Source organism: Myotis myotis, unplaced genomic scaffold (assembly GCF_014108235.1).
Source record: "Myotis myotis isolate mMyoMyo1 unplaced genomic scaffold, mMyoMyo1.p scaffold_m19_p_9, whole genome shotgun sequence".
Classification (NCBI taxonomy): domain Eukaryota; kingdom Metazoa; phylum Chordata; class Mammalia; order Chiroptera; family Vespertilionidae; genus Myotis; species Myotis myotis.
The window spans coordinates 36,734,751-36,747,256 of NW_023416401.1; the positions used below are offsets into that span (position 1 = coordinate 36,734,751).

The following is a 12,506-nucleotide window of genomic DNA, read 5'->3' on the forward strand; positions in this document are numbered from 1 at the left end:
ATTCACTATTAATATCTCAGTACAATGAGTTTCTTTATATTAAAGGAAAAACAACATTATATCTGATCTATACTTGAGTTTTCTTATAGACAGTCAAAAATAATCTGTTCATCCAGTTAGCCTCCAAGTATCGACGTCAAAACTATGGTACGTGAATTATGCTCTGCATTTGTTTCATGGGAACCCATATGGCACCCTCAATAAAAGGAACCATAAACTGGCATTAGAATAATTGTTGTAAATTAACATTTCACTCTATACCAGATTTTTCAACCTTGGTCCTGTTGATATTTTAGGCCAGATAATTCTATGTTATGGGGAGTCTACACTGTACATTATAGGATGTTAGCAGCTTCCCTGGCCTCTACTTACTACAGGCCAATAGCGCTCCCCCACCCCCTCTGCCCCTTGTGACAAAATTATCTCCAGACATTACCAAATGTCTCTGGGGAGCAAACTCACCTTAGATGAGGACTACTGGTCTGTGGTTTATTTGCAATATTGTTGTTGTTGTTGTTAATTTTCACCCAAGGATATTTTTCCATTGATTTTAGAGAAAGTAGAAGGGAGAGGGAGAGACAGAGAGAAACATCGATGTGAGAGAGACACATCAATTGGTTGCCTCCTGCACGCACCCCAATCAGGGCCCAGGAACCTGCAACTAAGGTTAGTGCCCTTGACCGGGAATCAAACCTGGGACCCTTCAGTCCACAGGCTGATGCTGCATTCACTGAGCCAAACTGACTAGGGCTGCAGTGTTACTTTTTTTTTTTCTTTTACCTTAAGTACATGTAGTAGCATCATAAAAATCTAAGTAAAATAATGCTACTTTTTCTCTGGAGACTTTTTCTTTTTTTTTTTTTTTTTTTTTTTTTTTTTTAATATATTTTTTTATTGATTAAGATATTACATATGTGTCCTTGTCCCCACGTTACCCTCTACCCCCCACCCCCCCACCCCCGCTCATGCCCTCACCCCCCCGTTGTCCATGTCCATTGATTAGGCCTATATGCTTGCATATAAGTCCTTTGGTTGATCTTTCCCCCTTACCCCCACCCTCCCCTACCTTCCCTCCAAGTCCCGACAGTCCAATCAATGCCTCTCCATCTCTGGATCAGTCCTTGTTCATCAGCTTATGTTGTTCATTATATTCCACAAATGAGTGAGATCCTGTGGTATTTATCCGCTCTCAAGTTCCATCCATGCTGTGGCAAATGGTAAGAGTTCCTTTTTCTTCTTCCTCTTCTTAAAGAATACCTTTCAGCATTTCATATAATGCTGGTTTGGTGGTGATGAACTCCTTTAGCTTTTTCTTATCCGTGAAGCTCTTTATCTGACCTTCTATTCTGAATGATAGCTTTGCTGGATAAAGTAATCTTGGTTGCAGGTTCTTGCTATTCATCACTTTGAATATTTCTTGCCAGTCTCTTCTGGCCTGCATGGTTTCTGTTGAGAAATCAGCTGACAGTCGTATGGGTACTCCCTTGTAGGTAACTGACTGTCTTTCTCTTGCTGCTTTTAAGATTCTCTCTTTATCTTTTGCTCTTGGCATTTTAATTATGATGTGTCTTGGTGTGGTCCTCCTTGGATTCCTTTTGTTTGGGGTTCTCTGCGCTTCCTGGACTTGTAAGTCCATTTCTTTCACCAGGTAGGGGAAGTTTTCTGTCATTATTTCTTCAAAAAGGTTTTCAATATCTTGCCCTCTCTCTCCTTCTGGTACCCCTATAATTCTGATGTTGGTACGCTTGAAGTTGTCCCAGAGGTTCCTTACACTATCTTCATATTTTTGGAATCTCTTTTCTTTTTTCTTTTTTGGTTGGGTATTTTTTGTTTCTTTGTATTTCAAATCTTTGACTTGATTCTTGGGATCCTCTTTTCTGCTGCTGGATCTCTGTAAATTATTCTTTATTTCAGTCAGTGTATGCTTAATTTCTAGTTGGTCCTTTTTCATGTCCTCCATGGTCTCCCTATACTTATTGAGGGATTCATTAAATTTATCGGCGGTTTCCATAAAATTCTTGAAAAACCTTATAACCGTGGCCTTAAACTCTATATCCAATCGTTTGCTTTCCTCCATTTCTGCCATTTGTGACCTGTTTCTTTGTCTCCGCATTTTGGCAGCTTCCCTGTGTTGATAGAGTGGCCCTGTGCGCCAGGTGTCCTGTAGGGCCCAGTAGCTCAGCCTCCCCAGTTACCTGGGGTGGACACTCTTGGTGCACTCTTGGTGCCTTGGTTGTTGTAGAATCACTGGGAGGAATTGACCTCCAGGCCAATTGGCTGTGAGAATCAGCTGTGTCTAAAGTGGGAGAACTTCTGTGCTGAAGACACCCTTCTGGGGCAAGACTTGCTTCAGTGGGGCTTTGGTGCTCACTGAGTCTGCTCCCTGAGTGCGTCCCTTATGGATCTGAGGAGTTGCAGTCTGGATGGACCCCCTCTGACCACTGGGTACAGTGGCTCCTGGATCTAAGGAGGTGCTAATTCAGCCTCTGCCTGAGGCCACACAGCAGGAGCCACGAAGAGGCTCAGCTGTGAAGCAATGCAAGCCGCTGCGGGGCCTTGGGCCTTCTCTTGGAAGTTCCAGGTCTGCCTGGTTCGGCTGCAGTTAGGTACATTCACATGCAAAAGCCTCTGCCGCAGCCTGGGTGGGGCGGGGTCTCAGGGAGTCAGAGGGCGGAGAAAGCAGCCATGGCCGATTCTCCGCCCAGAGTCGCACGTCTCAGTGTTCCGGTAACGGCTGCAAGCACCTCTGAGGGACAGCCGCCCTCAAGTTCGCTCGCTGCCGGACAGACCAGCCTCTCCCCGTATGAGTCCTGGGTCCCCAGAGACTTCCCGGAACCGGAGTTCAGAGCAGTCAGGAGCTTGTGACTCAAAAAGTCAGCCGCGTCCTCAGGCGCCACCCCCTTTCCTCGCGCGCGCGAGCCGCCGTACCTCTGCACTTCACCTCCGCAGCGCCTCTGGCTCTCAGCGTGCTTTTCTTTCCTTCTAGTTGTGGAATTTACACTCAGCCAGCCTTCCTGTTGTTCTGGATGATGTTTGCTCAGTCCTTTGCGGTAATTTTCAATTGTTGAGTGAGGCGATAATTTCCCGGTGTTTACCTATGCCGCCATCTTAGTTGCCTCCCCGAGACTTTTTCTAATCACACTACTTGATAGCTCTCCGATCACTTTTCACCTAACATCCAGCTTCCATCTCTCTTTCCTAATTCCATCTCATATATTCATTTACTCTTTTCCTATAAATTCCAATAAAAATAAGATTTTTTTGAGCTGAAAATAAGTTATACTGTTTATTACCTTTCTGTTTTTGCACAAAATCTGGTCAAAAGTCCTTTGATTAGAGCAGGAGTTGAATAATTTTCTCTTTCTGGTGTCTGTGGGATCACAGACATGAATTTCCTTTTTAAGTTTATACTCCTCATCTCATCCATTTCCCACACTTAAGATCTAAACTGGTTTCCTTTGTAGACAACAGTTTTTGAATGCAATGGCAAGAAATCGCTTTTGTTGAGCTTTACTGCACCATCAGCGCTCCTCTCCTCTTTCATCTTTGTTATGACAGATAAATAGCTACTGGGCTTGCAATTGTTCCAGAAAGGTTTCTCCCTTAAGAAGGTATGAGAGAGCCCACATGTTTCAAGAGATCTATATGGAACAGTAATTGAACACAGGTTATTTACCTCCCTTGTGTAAATACAATTCTAGAAATGGCGACTCAGTTCAGGCGGGTTCCAAGCTCCAGCAGATTGTGAATTCTTCAAGGACACAATACCGTATACATGCTCAGTAAGATTCTTTAGAACAATACATAAGTCAACTAGTAACAAACCCATTTGTGACTAACTTGGCCAGTTAATCGGTTTATAAGTGCAGTTGAAACTGCTGTTGTGAATGTTTGTGATTTTTATTTTTATCTCTGTTCAGGTCACCCTTCAGCACCCTGGACTGGACAGATCATTGTCACTGAAGAGGAACCTAGAGGTAAAAGCTACGTTTTCCTCAAATACTATTGCCAGTGTTTCGCTTTGCTGGTTAGCTGTAGTGGATGGTACACTGCATATTAAGATGTTTTGGAAAGAACATTCTGGAACATTTGGATATCATAAAATAACTTATATTGTCAGAGAAACACTTTTCCTAAAACATTTTATTGAGATATAATTGACATACACTAAACCACATGCTTATAAAATGTACAATTTGACAATATTTACAGATGTGTTCACGTGTGAAACCTGTGATCCGAATAATGAACATATCACCCCTAAAATTTCCTCACATCCCTTTGTAATACCTCCCTTTTATTTCTTCCCCATCTCCAGGCCATCACTGATTTGCTTTCTGTCACTATAATTTGCATTGCCCACTATTTTAGATAAATGGAATCATACTCATTTTTGTCTGGTTTCTTTTACTCAGCAAAATTATTTTTAGTTTTATTCATGTTGATGTTTGTATCAATTCATTTCAGTTTATCCATTCACCATTGAAAGTTTCTATGAAAGCTTTGTGAAGTGTTTGTGTGATGTATGCTTTCACTGCTCTTGGATAAATACCGATGAGTAGAATGGATAGGTCATATGGTAGGTTTATGTTTAATTTTTAAGAAACTGCTAACTGTTTTCCAAAATAGTTGTACCATTTTACATTCCCATCAGTAGTTTCTCTATGGGAGTTCCCCAGTTGCTCCACATTGTTACCAGTACGTGGCATGCAGTCTTTTAAACTTTAGACATTCTAGTAGTGTATAGTGGTATTTCATAGTGTGGGTGCATAGTGGTTTCAATTTGCATTTCCCAAGTAACGTGGAATTTGATTGCATGTTTGTGGATCTATTTCTGCAATCTCTATTGATAAATTTTATTTTCTCTTTTATGTAGCTATAGAAGCCTTATGGGTGTTTTTATTTTTTAAGTTTCATAGTTTTGAAATCAGATAGTATAAACTCTAATCTCCCCCCACCCCCCAAGGTTTATTTTGCTATTCTAAGTATTTGCATTTTTTATATAAATTTAAAACCAGCTTATAAATTTCTACAAAAATCTGCTGGGATTCCAATTGTCTTTTATATCCTTAACTAGAGGCCAACGCATGAAATCCGTGCAAGAGTAGGCCTTCCTTCCCTCAGCTACCAGCACTGGCTTCCCCCTGGCACCCGGGACCCGGGCTTCCCTCTGGGACTGGGCTTCCCTCCCAGCCCCGGCTTCGTCCAGAAGATCATCCAGAAGGATGCCTGGTCTAATTAGCATATTATGCTTTTATTATTATAGATGGCTTTCTATCTACTGTTCTATCAATTATTGGTAGTGATGAAACCTCTGATTAAATGATATGTTTATCACTTTCTTTTTTTAGTTCTACAAGGTTTGCTTCATGTGTTTCGATGCTGTTATGAGATGCATAAACATTTTTATTGTTATATTCTCTTATGAATTGACCACTTTATTATTATGAAGTAAGTCCCTTTATCCATAGTAATGTGTTTTTTCCTTCTTGGAAATCTACTTTGCCTGGTATTAATATAACCTTTCAAGTTTATATTGATTAGTTTTAGCATGGCATCTGATTTTCATCCTTTTACTTTTAACTTATGTGTGTGTTTATATTTAAATCATGTTTCTTGTAGGCAGTATAAAAAAGCTAGATCTATGCAATCTGGTAATATTTGCCTTTTCATTGGGGTGTTTGAGCCATTTACATTTTGTGTGATTATTGATATGATTTGACTTAAACCTACCATCTTGCTATTTGTTTTCTGTCTATTCCATATGTTTGTTTCCCTTTTCATCTTTTTCTACTTTCTTTTGTATTAAGTATTTTTTATTATTTTGTTTTCTGTGTTATCTTATTAGCTATAATTCTTTGTTTTACTTTATAGTAGTTTGAAATTTATTATACATTGTGTCACAACCTATCTTCAGGTAATATTTTATTACTTCACAAGTAGTATAAGAACATTCAATGGTATTATTTCATTTCCCCTCTGAACCATGGTGCTATTGTTATCATATATTTTATTTGTGTATTTATTTTAAACCATATGGTACAATGTTATTATTTTTGTTCAAATCATAGCTTATCTTTCAAAAAGACTTAAAAAGTAAGAAAAAGTTTTTGATATTCACTCATTTTTACCATTTCTGTTGCTCATTTCTTTGTGTAGATCTCAATTTCCATCTGATATTACTTTCTACCTAAGACATTTCATTTAATATTTTTTGTAGTGCTGGCTTGATGGCTATGACTTATTTTATTTTATTTTTCTTGGTTGAGTCTCTATTTCATCTTCATTTTAAAATATGTCTTCACTGTGTGTATGATTCTGATGGACAGTTTTTTAAAAATATATTTTTATTGATTTCAGAGAGGAAGGAAGAAAGGAAGAAGGAGAGAAAGGTAGAAACATCAATGATGGGAGAGAATCATTGATTGGCTGCCTCCTGCATGCTCCCCACTGGGGATCAAGCCCGCAACCTGGGCATGTGCCCTGACCTGAATCGAACTGTGTTCTCCTGGTTCATAGGTTGACACTCAACCACTGGGCCACACCGGCTGGGCACCCTTTTCTTCATTGGTGTTTGACATGCTGTGAATTCCAGCCAGTGGTGTTTTTTTCTTTTTAAATCTTTGAATTTGTGTATCATTTTAATATTTTTTATGTTTTTAATTAACATGTTCAATCTTTATCTTCTTGGACATATGGAATATATTTATAATAACTTCTTTATGTCCTTGTCTACTAATTCTATCATCTGTGACATTATCTGGTTTTGTTTTTATTGATTGATTTTTTTGTCCTCATTATGGTTTGTATTTTCTTGGATACTTGATTTTTTTTATGAGATGCCAGACATTTTGAATTTACAGTGTTTGGTGATGGATATTTTTGTATTTTTATAAATACTCTTAAGCTTTGTTCTAGGGAAGTAATCCTTTCAAGGCTTGCTTTTGTTGAGTGTAATCAGAGAAGCCTTTAGTCTAGTAATTTGGCCTCACTACAGAGGAAATGCCCTCCTGAGTACTGTTCCGGATGCCCCGTGAATTAGGAGATTTCCATTCTGGCTGGTGGGAACATGAATTCTCTCAGGCCCAACGTGAGCTTTGAAGATTGTTCCCTTCAATTCTTTTGTGTGGGTTTTCCCCATCTCAGGTGGATTCCTCACATGTATGAGCTGATCAGCACTCATGTGAGCACTCCAGAGGGACCCTCTGCAGATCTCTGAAGCCTGCTCTCTGGGCAGCCCTTTCCTCCAGTTGAAGTTCATCCCTATGATTCTTTCTGTGGATGCCTTACTCTCCTGGGAAGTCCAGCTTCTCCTCCCCTCGGGGAGACTGCCAGGCTCTACCTGGGCTCCTCTTCGTGAGCTGCTGCCTTGAAACTCTCTCCACACAGCAAGCTAGGACTACGGCAGGACTCACCTAATTGTTTCCTATCCATAGGGTCTCACTGTCCTATGCTGACTAATATCTGATGCCTGAAACAGTCATTTCATATATTTTGCTCAGTATTGTAGTTGTTTCACATGGAAGTATCACTTTGATGTCAGGAACCACGGAGGGTCTAAAAGTTTACTCTACTTATGAGCTAATGTTTCCTATTAGTTTCATAGATACTAGCAAGAGACATGAGACTCCTGGGACTCTTCTCCTCACAGCACTGCAGACAGCATGAGCTTCATATTCCTTTTGGTGTCCCTTGCCCCTCCCCACCAACCCCACAGGGTTATGTGGGGCAGCAGAGGTGGATGCTGCACACACAGTAGATTTGTGTCTCTGCTGAGAAGCCTTACACTTAGGAAACCACAATCTTATTAGGGGGCGTCTACCAAACCTAACCAAACTTTCTCTGGAGAACTATATCACCTTTTGTTATCCTGGTCAGAGAACAGTCAACTCTTTGCCCTAGAGCAGTCGTCGGCAAACTGCGGCTCGCGAGCCACATGCGGCTCTTTGGCCCCTTGAGTGTGGCTCTTCCTAAGCCTTAGGAGTACCCTTATTAAGTTAATAACAATGTACCTACCTATATAGTTTAAGTTTAAAAAATTTGGCTCTCAAAAGAAATTTCAATCGTTGTACTGTTGATATTTGGCTCTGTTGACTAATGAGTTTGACGACCCCTGCCCTAGAGGATATGCTGTCTATATTCCAACGTTGTTTGCTATTCAAACATCCTTGAAAAGATATTCTATTTTAAAAAAGCTAATAGAAGTTGTGCCCCACCTGTACTGTAGTAACTCTGTATTGTGTCAGGGGGGTTCTAGGAAGAGGGATCACCTTGTAAACTATATAAATGTCTAACCATATGTTGTATCACTGAAACGAATATATTATATAAATTGTAATTTAAAGAATTAGAAAACTCTAATCAATCAATCAATCAATTGCATTAGAAAACTATTATTCCACTCCTTTTGGTAAATATATAAAAGATAACTTGTGTCATTACAGCTGCTTTTTAGGACTAATAAAGAAATTAAAATTGTCCAGCAAAGAAAGTAAAACTGTGGCTTTGAATTAGGTATGACTGTCTTAGGAGGAATTTTAGAAACAAGGTACTTCTTTATCCTACGAAGCAGTAACTAAGTCTTCCTTCAGCGATAGAGAAACATCTGTGCCTGAGTGTCCTGGGTTTCCCAGAGTGTGTGCCCCTCACTTTCCTTGTTGTTTTTCAGAGGGTATTGTTCCTGGACCTCCCACAGACCTCTCTGTCACCGAGGCAACCCAGAGTTACGTGGTGCTGAGTTGGAAACCCCCTGGCCAGCGTGGCCATGAGGGCATCCTGTACTTCGTGGAAAAGGTAAGACTCTGGGAGCAGCATTATTACCTCATGCCACTTTCTGAAGACTTCTTTTAAAAGCAGAGATTACATTCTCATTTTGTCCTGAACTCTTTAAAACTTTATAAACTGTGAACAACCTCCACAGAAAAATATATATCACACAGAACTTTGCTGGAAAGTTGAGGGGATTTTTGGACCCTAAGACTCATCCATAGACTTCTAAGAGGTCCACGGGCCCCAAATCATGATCCCTTTATGAAGAGAGGTTCCTGAAACTGCAGATTTCCTGTAGAACACAGTTTTCTGGAGACTTTCTCTGCCTCTCTTGCCCTAGTGATGGCTTTTCACCTCTCTACCCCTTGTCCCTCTGCAGTAGGGAATGAGCATCAGCAAGGGTAGATGCATGAGAGGAGTAGAAGTTAAAATACTTTCTAATGGCTGAGAGAGTTGAAGACAGAAAGTCCTCACATGCTGCCACACATTTGACCAGCACTACTCTATGTACAGTTTGTAGGATGCAGTCAGAGATTAAGAAACAACATAACATATTGGCTAGTTCTTTCCCTCAAATATCTTACAAGTATATTGTACTTATGTTAGAAAGGGCAGCATACAATGCAGGCCTAAAATGAGTGAAATCATGAGAATTGTTTGTGAATCTATCATATACTCATACTTGAGGAGAGTTCTAGAAAGTATTTATGCCCAGAAAATGGAGAAGAGCCAATACCTGCACAGGCCATTGTTTGGGGAGCTGCCCCAGCTGCAAAGGCAGATACATAGGAGACCTAGCCAGGTACAGGGCCTAGGAGTGGAAGAAGTTCTTGGCCAAAAGGATAATTGCTACTAGAAAAGATATGTAAAGAGAATTTGACTAAAATGAGGTTTAACTCTTATAGATCATTGGTGGAATGTAAATTGGTCCAACCACTAGAGAATACAATATAAAAGTTCTCAAAAAATTAAAAATATGTCTACTGTCTATCCAGCAATCCCACTTCTGGGTAGATGGAAACAGGATTTAAAGGAAGCACCCAGGCAAAGAAATCAGATAGTGGCTACATTTAAAGGTAAATCCCATAGATAAGGACACTAACTTCACAAGTAGTACTGGAGGTGACTCAGTGTCTTAAAAAAATACATGGCATGGGGGTGGCAGGAGGAGGGAGATGAAGAAAACATATCAAAGCAAAACAGGATTTTGATGAGATATATGCACTTCCATGTTTATCGCAGCATTATTTACAATAGCCAAGATATGGAAACAACCTAATTGCCCATCAGTGGATAAAATGATGTGGTTGTACATATACACAATGGAATATTATTCAGCCATGAGAAAGGAGAATAGTCTCCAGTTTGCAAACAACGTGGATGGACCTTGAGGACATTATGCTAAGGGAGATAGGTCAGACAGAAAGCCAAGTACTGTATGATATCACTTATATGTGGACTCTAAAAAAGTAAACTGTTAAAAGCAGAGAGTAATATTGTGGTTTCCAGGTAATGGGAAGGGAGCATAAGAGTGATGGTGTTTAAAGGTTCAAACTTGTAACGAATAGTAAGTAAGCCATAGAGATCTACTGTATAGTATCATGAACATAGACAATAATATTATACCATAATTATGCAATGTGATAAATATTGCTATATTGGCAACTATATTACAATATACAAATGTATCAAAGTAACATGCTGTACACCTTAAATTTACACAGTGTTATAAGTCAAATATATTCAATATAAAATAAATATGATAAATTAATTAAAGAGGTTCAAAATCCATTTGTTAGAAAAGTTTTGATTAAGATATAATTTTTTCTTAAGATAAAATTTTTAAAATGAAATAAAAATAAGTTTATATATAAGAATATTTACATTTTTATTGGCAGCTCTGCACCATTTTTTTAGAACAATCAATGAAACAAGCGTTTATACTTTTTTGTGTGTTTTATTTATTTTCTACAATACGGTATTATTAACTATAGTCACCAGGTTGTACATTACCTGACATTTGATAACTGGAAATTTGTATCTTTTGAACCTCTTTACCCATTTTGCACAACTCTCCACACCTAGCTTCTGGCAATCATCAATCTGTTCTCTGTATCATTGAGTTCGGTTTTTGGGAGGATTGTTTGGGATTGTTGTTTTTTTGTTTGCTTGTTTTTAGGTTCTACATGTGAGATCATACAGTATTTGTCCTTGAGAGAAAATTTTATAAAAGTGTGAAATAGCTTGATAACATATTATTTACTTTACAATTTATTGTCACAGCAAAAATCAGAGAAAATATATATTTTTGCAAAAATATTGTGGGGCTCAATTAACTTTCCTAAAAGCCCCTCTCTTTTCTCTTAATGCTATTCTGACCATTTAATTTCACAACCCTAATTAGGTCACCTTTCCTGACTATTATTATCAGAAAATAAATATAGCTATAGATATATAGGTATATACAAATTATGTACAATCATAAAATTGATATATAAACATCTTTATGGCTTTTTAATTATTTCAAATCAGTGGCTCTTGAGAAAAATGTACTGGAGCTTAAAATGCTAGGGTCTGTGGTTCCCCTTGATTAATTTCTTTTCTTTGATCAGGACATTTAGCTCAGCCTTTGAGGAGGATGCCTCACTTCCTTCTTATCCGTATCGAATATTTTTTTCTTCTAATGGAGAGCAAGAATAGAATGATAAATGTTCACCCCCTATTGTGTTTAATACGCACCCTCACTGAATCTGTTTGAAGTGCTCCACAGGAAGAGTTCTGAATAAGCACTGGGACAGCAGTGACAATCTTTTCTGTAGGAATGACACAGTAACCACCGAGTTCTGAGGCAGTTTCTCCCGATGAGTCAGTTGGCTTCTGTTGAACATGTCCTCTGGCCACATAAACTAATTTCTCCACCAAAGTCTGTAACTCCCCTAAGTTTCGCTCCTCGTCATTTCCTTAAAGCATTAAGGGAAGGGAAAAACGGATTCCTGGCCTGGGGCCACTGTCTCCGTGGAGTCTGTAGGTTTTTCATGTCTGTGTAGATTTTCTCGGGGTACTCCAGTTTCCTGCCACATCTCAGAGATTCATGTGAGATGAATTGGTGTGTCTGAAGTGTCCCAGTCTGAGTGAGTGTGGGGGTGTGAGTGGCCCTGTGACAGAATGGTGTCCTGTCCAGGATACCTTCCTGCCGTGTGTCTTGAGCTGCCAAGACAGTATCAGGTCGCCCACAACCCTGAACTGGAATAAGCATGTTGGAAAAGCATTATCTTACTTGTTTTTATTCATCATTCTTAAATCTGTGTATAGCTCACATTTATTTCAGTGTTTAATATTAGATGTGTTTTAGGTCTTTATTTAGAAATTTGGTGGTTTTTTGTGACAGAAATATGCTGTAGAAATGTAATTCTTTTTTTAAAATATATTTTATTGATTTTTTTACAGAGAGGAAGGGAGAGGGATAGAGAGTTAGAAACATCAATGAGAGAGAAACATCAATCAGCTGCCTCCTGCACATGCCTTACTAGGGATCGCCCACAACCAATGTACATGCCCTTGACCGGAATCAAACCTGGGACCCTTGAGTCTGAAGGCTGACGCCCTATCCACTGAGCCAAACTGGTTAGGGCAGAAATGTAATTCTTGTTTATATCAATTAGCCTATGATAAAATTGTTTTCATTATACATCCTTTCGCTTAAAGTTGCAGTTTCCACGAACCTATCGGCAGTCTTA

At 39.1% G+C, this 12,506-nt stretch overlaps 1 protein-coding gene across 3 annotated transcripts in view; it reads left to right on the forward strand.

The window, feature by feature from the left end:
• MYOM1 (myomesin 1) overlaps positions 1–12,506 on the forward strand; it is a 121,316-nt gene that overhangs the window by 54,430 nt on the left and 54,380 nt on the right. For all 3 annotated transcript variants that reach the window (XM_036322837.1, XM_036322838.1, XM_036322840.1), the window contains 2 exons: positions 3,921–3,977; positions 8,669–8,793. In XM_036322837.1, the coding sequence (XP_036178730.1) occupies positions 3,921–3,977; positions 8,669–8,793 (182 nt within the window). The remainder of the gene's footprint in view (positions 1–3,920; positions 3,978–8,668; positions 8,794–12,506) is intronic.